This window comes from Camelina sativa, chromosome 19 (assembly GCF_030686135.1).
Source record: "Camelina sativa cultivar CO46 ecotype springtype chromosome 19, ASM3068613v1".
Taxonomy (NCBI): domain Eukaryota; kingdom Viridiplantae; phylum Streptophyta; class Magnoliopsida; order Brassicales; family Brassicaceae; genus Camelina; species Camelina sativa.
The window spans coordinates 10,261,844-10,282,326 of record NC_141898.1 but is presented as its reverse complement, the minus strand read 5'-3'; the positions used below and the strand labels follow the sequence as shown (position 1 = coordinate 10,282,326).

Genomic DNA, 20,483 nt, shown 5'->3' with positions numbered 1-20,483 from the left:
TTTTCCTTTATTTAAAACTCACCTCTATTATAGAAATTTTTATTCTAGAGAAAAAAAATAGGGAAAACCATTGGAGATGGTCTAAGTTTGGGATTTGTGTGATTTTGATTCAAGAAGTCTCATCTTCTCTACTCAGTCCTCATCATGTTCAGCCATTAACGGATGAAGTAGAGAGACTGTTTTGTTTCAAACATCGCACTACTGTATTTTGGGAAATATGTTATGGAACAAAGTATATTAAATTTACCGCATCGAAGCTAACCATCAACGCCTCAGTAAAATTAGTCACATCTTATGAGAATGAGATGGATTTGTGTCACTATATTAGGTTCTCTCTGTCTTAACCAGATGTGTTAGATGAGTTTGTTTGATAGAATGATGAGATCATGAGAACTGATTTGAGCGGAAGAGGGGATAAGGTGAAATGTTTTTGCTACATCTGTTTTAAAACATGGGCCTTAACTGTAAGGCGTATAATGGGCCCAATAAATAGGAAACGTATAAGATGCGCCACCGTCTTACTTTTTAGGGTTCTTGTGTCTTCTACACCAAAATGGCAAAACCTATCGAATGCCTTTTTTGGAATTGGAAGAAACCACAATGAAAAAAAACAGAGTTTTTAAATATTTAATAACCTAGGTTTCTCTGTGCTACATCGATCGACCCTTTTTTCAACGACGATGATGATGTCAAATCTTCCAAAGGATTTGGTGGAGGAGATTCTCTATAGGGTTCCGTTTATACACCTAAGAGCAGTGAGATCTACTTGCAAAATGTGGAACGATATATCCAAAACTAGGAGCTTTGTAAACAAGCACATCCACAAAGCAGCCGTGTCAAGGGAAAGAGAGTTTCTCACGGTCACGGAATTTGATGTTTGTTTGGTCGGCGTCAATCTCCATACAATAAGTCAAAACAACGACGTTGATCTATCTATAAAGCGCAAAGCCAAACTTATTAGCCGAGGCAAGACAACTGAAGTATTCCATAAATCTCAAGTAATTCAGTGCAACGGTCTATTCTTATGTGTATGGGGACACATGCTTGTTGTTTTGAACCCGTATTGGGGACAAACAAAATGGATCTTACCAAGAGCTCCTTACGAGAGATTAGACAAGTATGCTCTCGGATACGACAAATCCAGCGGTAGCCACAAGATCTTGAGGCTTTTTGGTATTAGCGTAAACTGCCTCAAAATCTACGACTTGAGCTCCAAGTCATGGAAGGTTCCTGACGGCACTCTTGAATGGGATATGAAGGATATGAAAGATTGTGTGTCTTTGAAGGGAGATACTTACTGGTATGGTAGAGATAAAGAATCAGAAAAATATTGTTTGTTATGTTTTGATTTTACAAGCGAGATGTTTGGACTGCGTCTGCCTCTGCCCTTCAATGAGGATTATGCGACTCTATCTGCAGTTAAAGAAGAGAAGCTTGCGGTGTTATTGCAGCTGTGGGATAAAATGGTTATTTGGGTAACGAACAATATTGAGCCTGATGCGGTGTCGTGGATCATCTTCTTGAAAATTGATATGAAACCAATTATACATTATTACAATAATACCTATGGGTATGGGGATTTCTTCATTGACGAGGAAAAGAAAGTGGCAGTTGTTTTTGAGAAAGACAGGTCACCGTGGGTTGGAACCATTTACAAGAGAGCTCACATCAATGGAAAGAATGGTTATATCAAAAGTGTGGATCTCCGTAAATCTCCAAACACACTAGAGTTTCGCCGTCTATGTTCTTATGTTCCAAGTTCTATGAAAATCATGTAACAGATTCATAAAATTCAGTCCTTTTACATTTTCATTTTGATTTCATCTTCTTTGAAACAAGATTTATCAGTAAAATACATATGAATTTGTTTCTCATTTCTTCGCCTGCATTATGGGTGATAATTCATTTAAATTTACATTTTACAAAACAAACGACATGGTGATCACATTGGTCGAGCAAGTTACTACCTCTGTCTATTTTTAACAAAAACATGTAACAAGCCCCATACCTCATGATTTAAGCTATTTACTATTTAGATAGACAACAATGGACGAGCAAAAGCCATCAGTTTTCGGGTTGCAATCGAATTCTCAACCCATTGCTTAATAAACTTTACAGACTATATAACAAATGCTTAGAAACAGAGTTGATCCAAGCAATGATATCCCTTGTTTTTCTTACGGTCAAGTTATTCATATTACTTTTTGTCTCTCTATTCACAAAAAAAATAATAATAATAATAATAATAATTGCCAGAGTACTCATTTTTTGTTCTGAAACTTATATAAAGAAAACTCATGTTTTGGGTCTTGTCCATCCCTTTATCAGATTCAGATGTATTAATTTCTTAATGGAGCTTGGAATCTTTCATGCCATGGCTCATATAAGTCTTGACATATATAAACAACATACATAAGTTTTAACGTTATAATAACATTTACTAGTGTTATTCTGTTAAACGTAGTACTGGTCCTCATATATTGTGATCAATAGAACACATGATGAGCAAGTGTTTGAATAAGAGAAGCGAACACACAATGGATCTTGACTTTGCAGCTAATACAAGTGCCATGCCATCATTACCAAATCAGCTCCTCGTCATTGCTTCACTCACGAAACATCAATTAATTCGACAAAACCAAACGAAAGGTAAGAAGATTTGATCTTAAAAAAACTTCTTTGAAAACAGGAGGGATAAATCTATAAACCGATCCAAACCGAAACCAAAAATTTTGTTTTGCAAGTCGACCGGTTTTGTGCCAAATAAAGACTAACCAAATAAACAAGAATCTTTTTGGACGCTAATTATTTTTAGGGCTTCTTTGTCTTCAGTAACCTCTGGGAAAAGAAATTAGCAGCCGCAGAGGAAATGAAAAGAGTTATTGAAACTGACCTAACATTTTTATCTGTTCTACACCAATCATCCTAGTTCGAAACGACGACAACGATGATCTCCAATCTTCCAGATGATTTGGTAGAGGAGATTCTCTCTAGGGTTCCGTTGACATCTACAAGATCAGTGCGATCCACTTGCAAAAAATGGAACGCTTTATCCAAAGATCGGGGTTTTGCGAATAAGCACATCATCCGCATGAATGTAGCCGCATCAGGAGAACGAGAGTTTATGATGATCATGGATTATAAGGCTTATTTGATTAGCGTCAATCTTGAAAACAACAATGTTGATCATCTATCTATAAAGCTTAAAGGTAAACTTACTAGCCTGGACCGTTCATATGAAGTATAAACCGCCTCTCACTGCAACGGTTCATTGCTATGCTCATCACCAAGAAACATGGATTGTAGGCTTGTGATTTGGAACCCGTATTGTGGGAAACCAAAGGGGGATCAAACGTAGAATTCATTACAGGACAGTCATCAACAGGTTCGCTCTCGGATACGACAATTCCTACGGTAGCCACAAAATATTGAGACTTTTTGGGGATGCACGAATAAGTAACTACGAAATCTACCATGTGAACTCTGGTTCATGGATGGTTCCTAGTGTCACTCTTGAATGTGATTGATATGGAGTACATGCAATCCTGCGTGTCTTTAAAGGGAAATACTTACTGGTATGCTAAAGATAAAGAATCAGAAGACTATTCTTACTTGCTCTCTTTTGATTTTACAAAAGAGAGGTTTGGACCGCGTCTCCCTTTGCCTCTTCCCTGTATTACAGAAAGTTGTGTGCTTCTATCTGTTGTTAGAGAAGAGAAGCTTGCGATGCTACTACACCGAGATGATACGTTAGAAGACGAGATTTGGATTACGAATAAGATTGAGCCCGATGCCGTGTCATGGAGCAAGTTCTTAAAATTTGGTGGGCGACCAAGTATTTTTATGGCTGATAATTTCTTGATTGACGAGGATAAAAAAGTGGCATTGCTTTTTTATAGAGCTTGGGAAAAGAAGACGGAATCCGTTTGTACCGTAGCTTACATCATTGGAGAGAATGGCTATATAAGAAGAGTGGATCTCGGTTAATTACCACCAAACTCACTATCATTGTCCCATTGGTATGCTCTCTTGTGTTCCAAGTTCTGTGCTAATCAAGTAAACCAGGATTGTGAATTAGTCTCCTTGCTTTCATCATCTTTTATGATTAATATGTTTCTCATTTCGTCTAGGCTACGCAGTTATGATGATGATTTAACTTATTGATTTTATACAAAACAGAGAGACAACAACATGGTGACGAGTACATAAATAAGCTGACCCGAACCTATGCAAGGAGTGATCTTTTAAGTGTGTGAGAGATGGAACGTTCTTGTTGAAGAAGAAGAAGGTAATTAATGGAACTTTAAAAGTGACTTGTTGAAGAAGAAGAAGAGATGTTGGAGGCTTGCACTTTGAAAGTCATGCGAATTTAACTGACTCGACATGCAAATTTCATCAACTATGAAGACCCAATATGGATTGGACATAAAAGAGACTAGTTCACATATTGCTTTAGTAACCAGATGCTTGGAAACAGAGTTATTGCTCATGTCACAGGGAAGAAACAGAGTTAATCCAAGCAATGACATCCCTTGGTTTCTTACGTTGAGATCCTTTTTGGTCTTCTTAACTCTCTCTCTCTCTCTTCACGAATGAAAAAAAGAGCCAGACTCGTTTTTTTTTGTTCTGAAACTTCTGTAAAAAACTAAAAAAACTTCTATAAAGGCTCAAGATTTCGTACACACGCTGTGTCCATCTCTTTATGAGATGTATTGATATCGTAGTGACAAATGGAAAAAGCTTGAAACGTTTCTCACCCTGGCTCATAAGTCAAAAGTCTATATTTACACAACACACTATATACTACACAAATTATTCGTAACTAAAAAATTTAAGTTTCAAGTTGTATTTGTTTGTAAATTTTATTTATTTTGATTAGTTTTTAAGAGTATATAATTGTATTTTGATGGTTAATTTTATGATTTAACCTTCCATATACCACAAAAAAATTTCTTTTTTTTACATAATATTAATTTTACCAACTTAATTAGATTTATCTATTACCCTTATATTGATAGTGTTAACAAAATAATGAAATAGTATTTTATCCGTGTAACACTGAGTTAGTGATATTTTAACTTTTAAAAATTTTAAATTTTTTAAAATAAAGAACTGGAGTAAACCATCTTTGAATGCATGATAAATCAAGTTCACTACTCATTCGTATTCAGAATCATTTTGGTCACTACTCATTCGTATTTTGAATAATTTTGGTTTTTTTTAGAATATGACTCTGAAACCATTGTCTTATTTTTCCAAGCAATATGGGACATTGTATAAACAATTTTCTTTGCATCCGTTTAAAAAAAAAAATAAATCACATCATATTTTATAAAATTTATTAAGTAATTGTATTATATAATAGATTTAAATAAAAATGAACTAAGAATCATACAATTATGTTTGAATTAGGTAGAGAAATTTATGGAAATTAGATAAAAATAAGAAATATTTTTTTTCCAAGGATCTTCTATGTAGTTAACTATAACTAAAAAAATAGATTAACAAATGTACTTCAAAAATATTAATATAGAAATTTGGGGGATGTTCAAAAATACCCTTTTTCCTATGTCACTTTTTAAAAATACTCTTTCATGTTGGTCATTTTCAAAAATACCCATTTTCTATGAATAAAATCACTAAATTCTAAACCTTAAACTCCAAATATTAAACCCTAACCCCTCAAAACTATATACTAAATGTAAAATGAGAACCCAAACCTAAACAAAAAAAATTCTAAAAATTAATTTAACATATTGAAATTATGTAAAATAGGGTAAAAATAAAAATGTTCCAAAAAAAGATATTTTGGAAAAGTATCATAAAAAGGTATTTTTAACAAATACTCTAAAAATTTATTAGTTCTTTTACTGTTTTGTTTTCCTCTTTGTTGTATATATGCCATAATGTTTCAAAAGCCCGTACGTAATATATATGGCATAATCAGGATATATGATTAGGGTTTTGCTTATTGAACTAGCTAGCTACTAGCTAGAGCAACTTAGCATTTAGAAAATTAGGGGTTTTACAAGGTTAAAAAGCTTTTTGCGTATAAGTATTTCATAAGTTTATTAAAAAAGATGGGGTTTGTGTCATCAGTAACAATCTATCAACAGCCTCTCCGGAAGAAATCAGCAACCACAGAGGAAAAAGAAAAGGAGATTTTAAAAGTAGAACAAAAACTTTGTCTTCTACATCGTCGATCTTTGCTTGAAACATGAAACGGCGGCGTACGATGATGATGTCCAATCTTCCACGTGACATGTTGGAGGAGATTCTCTCTAGGGTTCCCTTGACATCACTGAAAGCAAAGCGATCTACTTGCAAAAAGTGGAACGCTTTAACGAAAGAGCAGAGCTTTGCAAACAAGCGGGGGAAAGAGTTTTTGATGATAATGAATCATAGAGTTTACTTGATTGGCGTCAATCTCCATGGAACTCACAACAACACTGATCTTGACCTAAAGAATAATGGTAAACTTGTTTGCCGAGATAAAACAGCTCAGGAATCAATCTATGTATCTCAAGTCTTTCACTGCAATGGTTTATTGTTATGCGTATCAGCAAAATCTAATGATGATGATACTAGGCTTGTGGTGTGTAACCCGTATTTGGGGTATTCAAAACGGATCACTCCCAGATTTAGTTACGGGAGATCAGACAAATTTGCTCTCGGATATGACAAATCTTGCGGTAGCTACAAAATCTTGAGGCTTTTCGGTTTCGATAATAAACTCGAAATCTACGATTTGAGCTCTAATTCATGGATGGTTCCTAATGCCACTCTTGAGTGGGATATAGACTATATGCAACCTGGCGTGTCGTCCAAGGGGAATACGTACTGGTGTGCTAAAGATAAGGGATCAAAAGATCATTACTTATTCTGTTTTGATTTTACAGAAGAGAGGTTTGGACCGCGTCTGCCTCTGCCCTTCAACGGAGCTTATGTGTCTCTATCTGTGTTTAAAGAAGATCAGCTTACGGTGTTATTACAGCCGCCGGATAAATCTGAGATGGAGATTTGGGTTACGAATAAGATTGAGCCCGATGCGGTGTCGTGGAGAAACTTCTTAAGAGTTGGAATGAAACCTTGTGTTCGGTCTTGGAACTTCTTGATTGACAAGGAAAATAAATTCGCAGTTGTTTTTGATAACGACAAGGAAAAGGGGTTTAAAACCATTTACAACATAGCTTATGTCATTGGAGAGGATGGTAATTACACAAGAGTGGACCTTCGTGAATCTCCAAACACACCACTTTGCCGTCTTGTGTGTTCTTATGTTCCAAGTTGTGTGCAAATCAAGTAAACCGGATTTATGAATTAGTCTCTTTTACATTTTCTTTTTGCTTTTATCTTCTTTGAACAAGATTCATCGATATGAATTAATTTGTTACCCATCTCTTATATGCATTATGGTAATAATTTTTAGTTATATTGATTTTTTACTACTTAGAGGGACAACAATGGACGAGCAAGAGCATCAGTTTTCGGGTTGCAATCAAATTCTCAACGTGGTTTTTTACTTTTGTTAACCCATTGCTTAGAATATAGCAAATTCTTAGAAAGAGAGTTGAGCCAAGCAATGGTATCCTTTGCGTTTTCTTACAGTAAGATTATCCAAACTCTCTCTTTATTAAGGAATGAAAAAAAGAGCCAGACTCATGTTTGCTTGTTCTGATTTCTGAAACTTATATACAAAGACTAGCTCAAGATTTCGTGTAAATGTGTGATGTGTCCATCTCTTTATGAGATCGATGTACTCATTTCTTAATAACAAATGGAAAAAGCTTAAGATTTTTCTTCCCATGGCTCATGAGTCTTGACATATATACTGATTATACAAAACACACATATTCTAACTTTTTACATTATAGTAAAATTGCTAGTGTTAATCTGTTAGACCTATCTAGTCATGATCTTCATGTTGTGATAAACATAACATAAGAAAGAGTACTGTGAGTGAATCGGAGAAGCGAGCATACGATGGATATGTTCTTGACTTTGCACCTAAACACAAGTGCCATCATTACCAACGCCATAACAAATCAGCTCCTCACCATTGTACTCACTAATTGGACATCACAACCAAATTAAATGAAGGTAAAGAAGGATTGATCTTTAAAACTTCTTTGATAACTCAAATGGATAGTACGTCTAATGGGCTTGAAATAATACAAACCCAATAGACAAAGATCTTTATTGGAGTAGTTCAGACGCTAATTAAAATTTAGGACTTCTTTGTCTTCAGTAACAATCTATCGATAACCTCTCTCCAAGGAGAAATTAGCAGCCACAGAGGAAAAAGGAAAGAGTTTTTGAAAACTTATCTAACTTTTATCTGTTCTACACTGATCATCCTTGTTTGAAACGGCGAAAATGATGATGTCCAACCTTCCAGATGATTTGGTAGAGGAGATTCTCTCTACGGTTTCGTTGACATCTACGAGAGCAATGAGGTCTACTTGCAAAAAGTGGAACGCTTTAACCAAAGATCAAAGCTTTACAGATAAGCACATCCGCATGAATGTTGTAGCCGCATCAGGAGAACGAGAGTTTCTGATGATCAAGTTTGATAAGGCTTATTTGATTGGCGTCAACCTCATCTCCGTAATATTGAAAACAACAATGTTGATCTATCTATAAAGTGTAAAGGTTAACTTATTAGCCTGGACAACTCAGAAGACGTGTTCACCGTCTCTTACTGCAACGGTTTATTGCTATGCGCATCAACAAGAAACATCGATCGTAGGTTTGAGATTTGGAACCCGTATTGTGGGAAACCAAAGTGGATCAAACTTAGAACTATCAAGTATATACATATTAATATATCTAAGCTTATGATTAGATTATAATATACTTGTATATATATAGTTTACACTGTACACAAAACACAATTAATAAGAATAACTAACTTTTCTCTCTCTCTAACTCAGCTCACCACCACTCTCTCTCTTGTTCTTGCTCAACTCTGAGTTCATCTTCTTCCTCTGTTCAATTCTGTTATGGTATCAGAGCATACTCGATCATGAGCGCTTCTTCAGCTCAGCTTATTCTCATTCACATCATCTCTTTTGTTTTTGATTTGTGTTGTTTCATCGTATTAGCGATTCTTCAATTCGTGTTCGCATACGATTCTTTCTGAGTTCTTCTTTCTTTGACCTAATTGTTTTTCCGATTCTTGTTTTGCTTTCAATCGGAACAATCTCTTATAATCAGTTCGATTCTTCATTAATATGGGATCGAATCCAAATCCGACTACTTCGGTGAATCAAAATTCGCGAAATAAGGGTGATTCAGGTACATATCTATACGAGAATCCCTATTTTCTTCATAGTACTGATCATGTTGGGTTGCAATTGGTTTTAGATCGACTCGTTTCGGGTTCAGATTTTCATTCTTGGCGTAGATCAGTACAGATGGGTTTGAATATTTGAAATAAATTGGGATTTGTTGATGGTTCGATTCAGAAACCTCTTGTAGATCATCCGAGTCATGGTTCATGGTCATGCTGCAACGATATGGTATCCACTTGGCTAATGAATTCAGTCTCGAAGAAGATTGGAGCTAGTTTGTTATACATCTCGACTGCTGAAGGTATCTGGAAAAATCTCTTACCTCGTTTCAAGCAAGATGATGCGCCTCGTGTTTATGAGATTGAACAGAGACTTACTTGTATTCAACAAGGTTCTTTGGATGTTAGTGCGTACTACACTGAGTTGGTAACGCTCTGGGAAGAATATAAGAATTACATAGAACTTCTTGTTTGCACTTGTGGTCGCTGCGAATGTAATGCAGCTGTTCTTTGGGAACGTCTACAGGATCGTAGTAGAGTAACCAAATTCTTGATGGGGTTAAATGAGAGTTATGAACAGACGAGAAGGCATATCTTGATGCTAAAACCGATTCCAAATATGGAGGAAGCATACAACATGGTTACTCAAGATGAAAGGCAACATATTGTTTCTCTCAAGCCTCCTGTGAAGTCTGATAATGTAGCATTTCAGACGACTGGTTCTTATGAAGGTGATCCTGCTAATGGATCGTATGTGGTGGAACCATATGAGTATGTAGCAGCTTACAACACTTATAGACCAAAGAGTAATAGACCGATGTGTACCCATTGTGGGAAGATGGGACACATGATTCAAACATGTTTCAAGGTTCATGGTTATCCACATGGTTTCAAGTATCTAAATCAGAACAATCCAGGGCAAGGACAGAATACTCAGAGACCTTCTTTTGTGCCTCGTGGTCAGGCTAATCAGAATAATCAAGGTCAATTCTATAACCAAGGACAATCTACTAATCAGAGTTTTGGTCCAAGATCTGGTACAACACAGCCGAGGGTGGTTGCGAATATGCAAGTTGATTGAGGAATGTCGTATTATCCTTCTGCTCCTGTTAATGCTATTAACTTGGATGCGAGTCATTTAACTCAGAGTCAAGCTCTAGACTTGATCAATCAACTTTCTCGAGTTCAAGCTACAGAACCAATGATCAATCAACTATCACTTGTTCAGATTTCAGAAATTTCAACGCCTAAAGTTTCTTCTTCTCGTGCATCTATTACAGAATCAGGTGTTATGGCTCCTCAATCGTCTTCTGGTACAGTCTTTAATATCTCTTCTAATCTTAGATATGAGAATAATAATCTCACATATAAACACCATTGTCTATCATCTCTTCATAGTGTTTTGCCTAATGGTGCTTGGATTATTGATAGTGGGGCAACTAGTCATGTTTGTTGTGATATCTCTAAGTTTAGGGAAACTTCTTTAGTCTCTGGCATTACAGTAGCTTTACCTAATGGAACTAGACTCCCTATTAACCAAACTGGCACCATTCATTTGTCTGATTCATTGATTCTTTACAATGTTTTTTATGTTCCATCTTTTCGCTTTAATCTCATTAGTGTTTCGACTTTGCTGCATGATAATCAATGCTCTGCTCACTTTTATCCTACATCATGTTTCTTACAGGAGTCTTCTCAGGGATGGATGATTGGGAGTGCTAATCTTTTCCACAATCTCTATATCTTGAATGAACACTCCCTTTCTACACCTGCTAAGTCTCCTGTCATCAATCAAGTCTCGGGATCCTTAGTGAATGAAGGAATTCTTTGGCATCAACGCCTTGGTCATCCTTCAAACGCCAAGTTACAGCTTATGTCTGGTAATCTTTCTCTTAATAAAGCAAGTGTCTCTAGTCTAGATCATTGTTCAGTTTGTCCATTAGCTAAACAGAAACGTTTGTCTTTTCCTTTTCATAATTATATCTCTGAAAAAGCATTTGATTTGATACATCTAGATATATGGGGTCCTTTTTCAGTAGAGTCTATAGAAGGGTACAAGTATTTTCTTACAATAGTTGATGATTGTACAACTCCTAATCATACTACTCCATACCCATTATCTTCTGTTCTATCATATAATCGTTTCAACCCACATTAATGTTCCTATATCTTATCCTATTCCATGGAGACTGAACCAAAGACTTTTGAAGAGGCCATGGCATCTGATATATGGAAAGGTAACGTGAATGAGGAACTGGATGCGATGGAGATAAATGGAACCTAGTATGTTACATCTTTACCGCCTCGAAAGAATGTTGTTGGCTGTAAATGGGTATCCACCATCAAATATAATTCTGATGGTACTATTGAGAGGTGCAAAGCACGTTTGGTGGCTAAGGGATATACTCAGCAAGAGGGTGTTGATTTCAATGAGACTTTCTCTCCAGTGGCTAAGCTAACGAGTGTCAAGCTTATGTTGGAGCTGGCAGCTACACATGGATGGGAACTATCTCAAATGGACATCTCTAATGCATTCCTACACAGCGAACTTGATGAGGAGATATATATGAGTTTACCTCAAGGCTACACTCCGGGTAACTCACAAGTCTTACCTCTGAATGTTGTATGCCGCCTTCGTAAGTCAATATACGGGTTAAAACAAGCTTCTAGGCAGTGGAATCGCTTGTTTACTTCCGTTTTGCTCGATGATGGTTTCCTACAATCGCAGGCAGATACGACCTTATTTGTCAAGTTCACAACAACTAGTTTTATCGCAGTCTTAGTGTATGTTGACGACATCGCTATCGCTAGCAATAATGCTGAGGATCTGGCTGCACTTAAAGCTGTCTTGGCCCGAGCTTTTAAAATCAAGGACTTAGGTCCTCTGCGATTTTTTCTGGGATTGGAGATTGCAAGAACGAGCAAGGGTATATCTGTTTGTTAGCAAAAGTATGCTCTAGACTTATTGGAGAACACTGGATTATTAGCATGTAAGCCGAGTCTTGTCCCTATGGATCTGTATGTTCATCTTACTAAAGATACAGGAAGTCCTTTGGATTCAGCAAGGACTTACAGGGAGATCATTGGACGTTTTCTCTACTTAACGATAACAAGACCTGACATTACATTTGTTGTACATCATCTCAGTCAGTTCCTACAATTCCCTACTGATGCTCATATGCAAGCTGCGCATCGCATTCTCAAGTACATCAAGGGTAGTCCAAGTCAAGGCTTATTCTACTCTGCATCTATTGAAATATGTGTGAATGCTTTTGCGGATGCGAATTAGGGAACTTGCACTGATACAAGACGTTCGATTACTGGTTTTTGTGTTTACATCGACAAGTCACTTATCTCTTGGAAGTCCAAAAAACAACATGTTTCAAGCCATAGTAGTACAGAGTCTGAGTATTGGAGCATGGCTGAAGTTACTAAAGAGATACTATGGATTCAGCAGTTTTCAGGATTTCCATGTTCTTGTTACTTCAGTTGCCAAACTCTTCTGCGACAACAAATCTGCTGTTTACATTGCCACGAATCCAATATTTCACGAAAGAACAAAGCACATCGAGATTGATTGTCACACGGTGCGTGATCAGATCAAGCTTGGGAACCTGAAGGCATTACACATTGGTACGGAGAATCAACTCGCTGATATCCTGACTAAGCCATTACAACCACGGCAGTTTCATTCTTTGCTTAGTCGGATGGCTTTATCAAACCTTTACAATCCTTCTCTGGATCCGGATTGAAAGGTTTGAGGGGGGGGGTGTATCAAGTATATACATATTAATATATCTAAGCTGATGATTAGATTAGAATATACTTGTATATATAGTTTATACTGTACCCAAAACACAATTAATGAGAATAACTAACTTTTCTCTCTCTCTCTCTCTAGCTCAGCTCACCATCACTCTCTCTCATGTTCTTGCTCAACTCTGAGTTCATCTTCTTCTTCTGTTCAATTCTGTTAAGAACTAATTACACGCCAGTCGACAGGTTCGTTCTCGGATACGACAAATCCTGCGGTAGCCACAAAATATTGAGGCTTTTAAGTAATAAACTAAGTGACTACGAAATCTACCATTTGAGCTCTGATTCATGGTATTAGGGATATAATATCCCACATCGGAAGCTGGACAAGGATCCTGACAGTATATAAGATATATGGGCCTCTCCACTCATTGCCAATTGGTTTTGAGTTGGAAGCCCACAATCTAATATGGTATTAGAACTCGATCCACACATTGTCCAGCCCGATCCATCGGTCTGTCCCAAATTTGGTCCAACGATCCTTTCCCGAAAATACCAAGATCTATGGCTAGAAGAGCCATCATCTCGAGGGGGCGTATTAGGGATATAATATCCCACATCGGAAGCTGGACAAGGATCCTGACAGTATATAAGATATATGGGCCTCTCCACTCATTGCCAATTGGTTTTGAGTTGGAAGCCCACAATCTAATATGGTATCAGAACCCGATCTACACATTGTCCAGCCCGATCCATCGGTCTGTCCCAAATTTGGTCCACCGATCCTTTCCCGAAAATACCGAGATCTATGGCTAGAAAAGCCATCATCTCGAGGGGCGTATTAGGGATATAATATCCCACATCGGAAGCTGGGCAAGGATCCTGACAGTATATAAGATATATGGGCCTCTCCACTCATTGCCAATTGGTTTTGAGTTGGAAACCCACAATCTAATATATGGATGGTTCCTAGTGTCACTCTTGAATGGGATATGGTGTACATGAAATCATGTGTATCTTTAAAGGGAAATACTTATTGGTGTGCAAAAGACAAGACATCAATCAGTTATTACTTATTTTGTTTCGATTTTACAAGAGAGAGATTTGGGCTTATTTTGTTTCAATTTTACAAGAGAGAGATTTGGGCCGCGTCTGCCTTTTCCTTTCCCTCTGCCTTTCATTAGAGAGTCTTTACATGTGGTTAGGGAGGAGAAGCTTGCGACGTTATTACAGCGAAGAGATACATTTGAGTATGAGATTGGGGTTACGAATAAGATTGAGCCCGATGCAGTGTTATGGAGCAAGTTCTTAAAACTCGATAAGCGATCACAAATTTGTCTGACTGGGGATTTCTTGATCGACGAAGAAAAGAAAGTGGCAGTGCTTTTTTCTTTTTTATAAAGATTGGAAAAAGATGATGAAATCCTATAGTAGCGAAGCTAAAGCTTACATCACTGGAGAAAAAGGTTATATAAGAAGAGTGGATTTTGGTGAATTACCGAACTCACTACATAGTCCCATTGGTATGCTGATGCTTTCTTATGTTCCAAGTTCTGTGCAAATCAACTAAACCAGAATTGTGAATTAGTCTCCTTGCTTTCATCTTCTTTTATGATTATTTTGTTTCTCATTTCTTCTACGCAATTAATGTATTATGAAGATTTAAGTTAATGATTGAATTTCTTACAAAAGAAAAGAGAGAGACAGACAACAGCAGAGTGACGAGTATATAAACCGACCCAAACCAAAATCAAACTTTTGTTTTATATAACTCGATCGTTTTTGTAACAATTGTGCGAGTGTAAAAGTTCACACGTGGGAATTTCTTTATCTGAACAGCCTTAGACCATCTACTACGGTTAGAATTCCATGATGGGTTCCAACATTTTTTTGAAGAATAATTTCAAGAGCTTGGGGCATTATATTGAGTGAGTGTTTTTTTTGGTAAGGCATATTGAGTGAGTGTTGGAGGGTGAGGTTTGAGGCTTTGAGACATTGAGCATTGTATAATTTCCTTATTATATAGTATAATTTCTTTGTTATAACGATATTGTATAATTTCCTTGTAATAACATTTTTAAGAAAATAGTTTTAAATGTGTTTTCTTTTTTGACATATGTTGAAATCTAATTGATGGATATGACATGTGTTGCGATCATATCAGTTAGCAAATTTGAAAACAGTGTTTTATATGATAAGATATCCAGTATTTTTGGTAATTTTAGATATTGTAGACATATTTGGGGTATAAAATAACTAATATATTTTTTATTTTTGGGTATTTTAAGGTAAATTTAGACCTACAGTAAAACCTCTATAAATTAATTAAAAATATACATTTATAAATTTTGTTGGTCCAGGAACAGTGTAAAAAATAACAAAGTTCGATAAGATGATAAAATAATAAGATAATAAAATAATATTTTTTTTGAAATACTCGTATAAAATATGATCCTAATAATGTCATAAATTAATAATCATGTAAATTTATATATATAATAATAATATTTGCTTTAAAATTTAAATTTTTCCTATAGCCCATATCTATAAAATAAATGTTATTTTATATTTTTAAACTGTAATGATAAAATACACTAATAACATGTCATAAAAATAACTAATTTAAAAAAAAAGTTTTCAATTTCTAAATATCCATAAGTTTCATTTTGATAGCTTTATAGACTATTAAAATATGACAATTGATATTCTTATTCATAAATTTAAATATATATATATATATATATATATATATATATATATATATATATATATGTCATATGTATAAGTGAATTTGTTTATACTATATGTAATTTGTTGTCTACATCCGTACGCGTCATATTCCCATCATGTTTGGTTTTTGTTAATCGGTTTCTTCTATCTTGTCTATGCGACTTTGAAATTGGGGTTTCCAAGAGTCGAACGAGATTTTCATAAAAATTTGAGATCTTTCAATTTACTACTCTAGGGTGGAACGTGTTCCATACTCTATGAGTCAATTAGTTTCAAAGATTTAAAACTTGAATTTGGCGATTTGGAGTTTTTCGTTTAATTTGTTTTAAAGAATACATGAGCATGATTTCGTACGTTTCCTAAATACATGTTGCTTCTTTAGTGATTCTAATAACATAATTCATGTATGATACACATGATTATACAAAACTGGCATATAGATTGAAGGGGATTGCTGTAGTGAACGAAGATTTATACAAACCAGATAAATGTAGTCTAGAGTGCAAAGGAAAATGTCCAGTAGTCAATACATGTAAATCTTTTCTTCAATTTCGATAGCCTTTACATTTTTCTAGTGACTAATATTGTAGAGTGTGATGTGATGTGATTGTACATCGATTAAGGAAACAAATTTTGTACATCGTTTAATTTTAAAATTAATTATTCTAATGTTATATTATAGTTTTTAATTCATCTAAATCCTAACCATTTTTTATAAATCAAAACCAACATATAATTTTGTTTAATTATGTAATTTAAAGTCTAACCACTCTTTTATAAATCCAAACTAAAATACAATTTTGTTTAATTGTAAAATATAAACTTTAAACTCTAACCACTCTTTTATAAACTCAAACCGATACATAATTTTGTTTAATTGTAAAATCTAAACACTAAACCTTAAACACTTTTTTATAAACTTAAACCGACTTATAATTTGAGCATAATAGATTATCTCTAGGGAGACAACAACAAAAGGGTGACAAGTTATCGATCGAATTTCTTACAAAACAGAGAGACAACTATAGGTTGACGCAATGGCGGAGCTAGGATTTACTTTTATGAGGTCAAAATGTCAAAACAAAAAATTATAGGGGTCAATTTTGATATTGGACAAGGGTCAATTTGAAAGTTTTAAGAAAAAATCCACTGATTTTGAAATCTCATGAGGGTCAATTGACACAGAAATTCAAATTCAAATTTCATCTGGGACAATTTATTTTGCAATGACACTATCCTCTTATATACTCGTCAATTTTATCAGGCCTCGACGAGTATATAAACCGACCTAAACCGAAATTCAAATTTTAGTTTTTATTATTCGATCGGTTTTGTAACACATGTGCGAGGCTAAAAATTCATACGCGTGCGAATTTCATATTTGAACGACCTTATCCTCTTTCTCTGCTTTTCCGCATCATCAGCCATGGCTTCTTCGACTCTCTTCAAACTCAATACACAGACATTCAAAGCTCTAAACCCTTCTTCTCCTTCGTTATGTCCTCCAAATTCCAGAATCTTCCATCTTCATTTCTCCAAATCACTCTCCCAACAACATTCAAAGCTCAACCACAAACCCACCACAACTACTCGTTTCTTCGCTCCTCTCTGTTTCTCTCCTCCTTCACCTTCTTCTCCTCCTAACTCCAAAGAAGAAGCCATTTTACAAGCCAAGACTTGTCTCTCTTCTTGTCTCATCAAACCTTTAAACAACCCAAAACTCGCTTCCCCAAAACTCAAGAAGCTCAAACAACCAAGATTCCGTCTTGAGATCCCAATCCTTGACGATGACTCTCCTTCCTCTCTCTCTCAGCTCGCTTTTTCGATCTTTCATGACTTACCCATCTCGAGAAGAGGCTCTCCCAATGTCAAGCTTCTCTTCCTCTGGCCTGACACTTCTTCCCTCGATTCCGCCATCAAAGCTTTCCGGTCAGACTCTATCAGCCACACTGCCGTGTCCCCTGTTTCAGACTCTGTTACCAAAGCTCTGAGATCTGCTGACGTGGCGGTTTTCATGTCCCCAGAGAGAACGCAGATGGAGGATGTTAGGACGGCGAGTGAAGCTTTTTCTTCAAAACCTGTGGTGATGATCAATCCGAGATGGTTGTTCGAGGAAGAGAAAAGCTTTGGTGATGAGTTCAACGGCTTTATAGGTTCCTTTGAAGTGATTTATGCGTTCACAGGTTTAGAAGTGAGAGGAGTGTTGAGTAAGAGGAAAGGAGTGATCTTTAAGTGTGTGAGAGATGGTGTTGTGAGTGGAGAGAGATGGAACGTTCTTGTTGAGGAAGAAGAAGGTAATGGAACTTTGAAAGTGGTCTCACAGTTCAAAGCTAGGCCATCAATGGATGAAGTTGAGCTTGTTCTCTATAACTTGATGGCTATGAATTCGCCTATCACCAAATCAGCTAAGTTTCTCAAGGATTTAGTTTCAAACATCACTGGGAAGAAGTAATTGGGGTTTAGGAGTCCAATGTTTTAGTATGTCTTGAATTAAGAGAGTTTCCTGTAAAGAATCAATGTTTGCATAGAGGAACCTTACGAGTTCAATCTAATCACCAGTCTCATCCAAGAGCTTGGGCATTGAGCAAGTGTTGCAAGGTGAGGTTTGAGGCTTTGAGCATTGAATGCTTTCAGTTTTTGTTTGTGTCACTACACACCTGTTCTTCTCATTGTTGTTGAATTGAATGTGTAATCTGTTGGAGGTTTACTCTTTAAAGACTTGAAGTCATGTACTTCAACTTATGCGCTTTGCAATGTAACTAATCCGACATGCAAATTTCATTAACTAGGAAGGGCAAGCTTTGTCTGCTCTTAGTCCTAAGAGGTCTTCCGGATCCAATATAAGCCAAGTCCTTCAATCTAATGTGCTAATGCCAAATTTGATAAGTTGAGAATGTAAAGTGGAGGCAAGGAAATGGCAAGCCTGAGGGATTAGTTGTCATTTAGCCGGTCACGCCTCTATTTCTCTATTCAAAACCTCTTTAATTTGGGTTAATGGGTATAAATTTGTAAATTCACTTGCGGATTCGAACAAATGACAACAAATAAAAGGCATAACGAATAATAATATCATATCATAAGATTCCAACATTTCTTTTCAAACATAGTGCAAATTAAACTAAACCAGATCTAATCTGAACCTAAGCTACACATTAATTAGGGCATTAAGCTAAACACAAGACACGATAGCTAATCTAATCTTCATCAACGGAAGGCTTGGAAGCACCAGTCTTCTTTGGAAGAAGAAGGTTGTGAATGTTAGGCATCACACCTCCATTAGCAATGGTCACATCACCAAGCAACTTGCTCAGCTCCTCATCGTTCCTCACAGCTAGCTGAATGTGACGCGGCACAATCCTAGTCTTCTTGTTATCCCTTGCTGCGTTCCCAGCCAATTCCAACACCTACACACAGATCCAATTTCCCAAACAAACACAAACCGGTTAAAAATCAATTTTTTTATAAAAATTGAAGATCTAAATATGATAATTACCTCGGCGGCGAGGTATTCGAGAACGGCGGCTAAGTAAACAGGAGCACCGGCACCAACACGTTCGGCGTACTTGCCGTTCTTGAGAAAACGAGCGATTCGACCAACCGGGAACTGGAGACCGGCTTTGCTGCTTCTCGAAGTCGCCTTCTTAGCAACGCCAGATCCAAGAGTTTTGCCACGACCAGCCATTTGCGGTTTCGGAAGAGAGAGAGAGAACAAAAATGCGAAATTTTCAAAGCGAGGGAGAACAATAAAAAAACTATACAGTGGAGACAACGCTCTTGGGTATATATATAGTGAGTAGAGAGACGGTTGAGTTGATACTTGTCCAATAGAAAACAATCACTCGGATCGATGTCATTGCCGTTGGATCATATTTTAGATCGACGATTCATAATCGAGAGTTCTGGATTTACCTTTCTTTTTTTTTTTTTTTTTTTTTTTTTTTTTTTTTTTGAACTACACAGGTGGATCCACGTTTAAACATTGCGTTGACGAAAATACCCTTATATCTGATAAATGCAGCAATTTAGGATGTGCAATAAATTTTGAAATCTAACAAAGCCTATATAATTTCTCTCTTCCTAATAGATTAATGTTTTGGCACACATATTAAAAAAAAGGTTTAAATTTTAATTATAAAGTAATTTATAATTATCTTTTAGTAGATAGGAAAAATATAAACCACTAGATTATTGTCATCAGAAAAAACGTAAAGTAAAAAAATCATTTTAATCTTTTTATTTATAAAATCAATTTTTGAAAAAAAAATATATATCCTAGAACATCAACCTTTAAAAGTCAAATGGGAGTATATTTTATTATAAACACAATATAATATAATAATTTATTCTTATAAATAAATATAACTAATTAATAAAATTAAATATATTTAAAATTTTATTTGATATGATCTTAAATATATTAATTAGAAATCTTCTAATTTAAGATAAAATATAAAATATATATATTTAAGCCAAATCACATTATTTATTAATAAGAGACTTATTAAGTCACTAAAAAATAAAAAATAAAAAATTAATACATTACTATATTACACTAAAAATAATAATGTTATAGTATTAGTGGAAATTTTTTAAGCATTAGGTGAAATATTGTATCATACATGCTAAGTAACGATTACAGGTTAGGTAATTAAACCATATAAAGAATCAATTGTTTCTTGACTTTGAAAATGGAACTTATACTATA

General features: G+C 35.6%; 3 protein-coding genes and 4 pseudogenes across 3 annotated transcripts; 6 read left to right on the top strand and 1 right to left on the bottom strand.

Moving 5' to 3' along the window:
- The first annotated feature begins 542 nt into the window (after positions 1–542).
- Positions 543–1,874, top strand: LOC104767689 (putative F-box/kelch-repeat protein At3g20710). The gene has a single exon (XM_010491679.3). The coding sequence runs from the start codon at positions 681–683 to the stop codon at positions 1,776–1,778; it is 1,098 nt and encodes a 365-aa protein (XP_010489981.1). The 5' UTR covers positions 543–680; the 3' UTR covers positions 1,779–1,874.
- Positions 1,875–2,853: 979 nt separating this feature from the next.
- LOC104767688 (putative F-box protein At3g20705 pseudogene) lies at positions 2,854–4,000 on the top strand (annotated as a pseudogene).
- A 2,235-nt stretch (positions 4,001–6,235) lies between these two features.
- On the top strand, positions 6,236–7,306 carry LOC104767687 (putative F-box protein At3g20705 pseudogene; annotated as a pseudogene).
- A 1,070-nt stretch (positions 7,307–8,376) lies between these two features.
- LOC104767686 (putative F-box protein At3g20705 pseudogene) lies at positions 8,377–9,142 on the top strand (annotated as a pseudogene).
- Positions 9,143–9,233: 91 nt separating this feature from the next.
- On the top strand, positions 9,234–10,373 carry LOC147920385 (uncharacterized; annotated as a pseudogene).
- Positions 10,374–17,125: 6,752 nt separating this feature from the next.
- Positions 17,126–18,599, top strand: LOC104765958 (uncharacterized). The gene has a single exon (XM_010489755.3). It carries the CDS (start codon positions 17,205–17,207, stop codon positions 18,228–18,230), a length of 1,026 nt encoding a protein of 341 aa, XP_010488057.2. The 5' UTR covers positions 17,126–17,204; the 3' UTR covers positions 18,231–18,599.
- A 228-nt stretch (positions 18,600–18,827) lies between these two features.
- LOC104765957 (putative histone H2A.2) lies at positions 18,828–19,568 on the bottom strand. Its single transcript, XM_010489754.3, has 2 exons — positions 19,272–19,568; positions 18,828–19,182 (listed from the first exon to the last, which is right to left on the bottom strand). Exons 1-2 carry the CDS (start codon positions 19,458–19,460, stop codon positions 18,973–18,975), a joined length of 399 nt encoding a protein of 132 aa, XP_010488056.1. The 5' UTR covers positions 19,461–19,568; the 3' UTR covers positions 18,828–18,972.
- Positions 19,569–20,483: the final 915 nt, after the last annotated feature.

Bases quoted from the DNA above. Each gene is read 5' to 3' on its own strand.
- LOC104767689 (XM_010491679.3), top strand. From the start codon at position 681: ATGATGATGTCAAATCTTCCAAAGGATTTGGTGGAGGAGATTCTCTAT.
- LOC104765958 (XM_010489755.3), top strand. From the start codon at position 17,205: ATGGCTTCTTCGACTCTCTTCAAACTCAATACACAGACATTCAAAGCT.
- LOC104765957 (XM_010489754.3), bottom strand. From the start codon at position 19,460: ATGGCTGGTCGTGGCAAAACTCTTGGATCTGGCGTTGCTAAGAAGGCG. The intron at 19,183-19,271 runs GTAATTATCATA...ATCTGTGTGTAG, and splicing joins TCGAATACCTCGCCGCCGAG to GTGTTGGAATTGGCTGGGAA.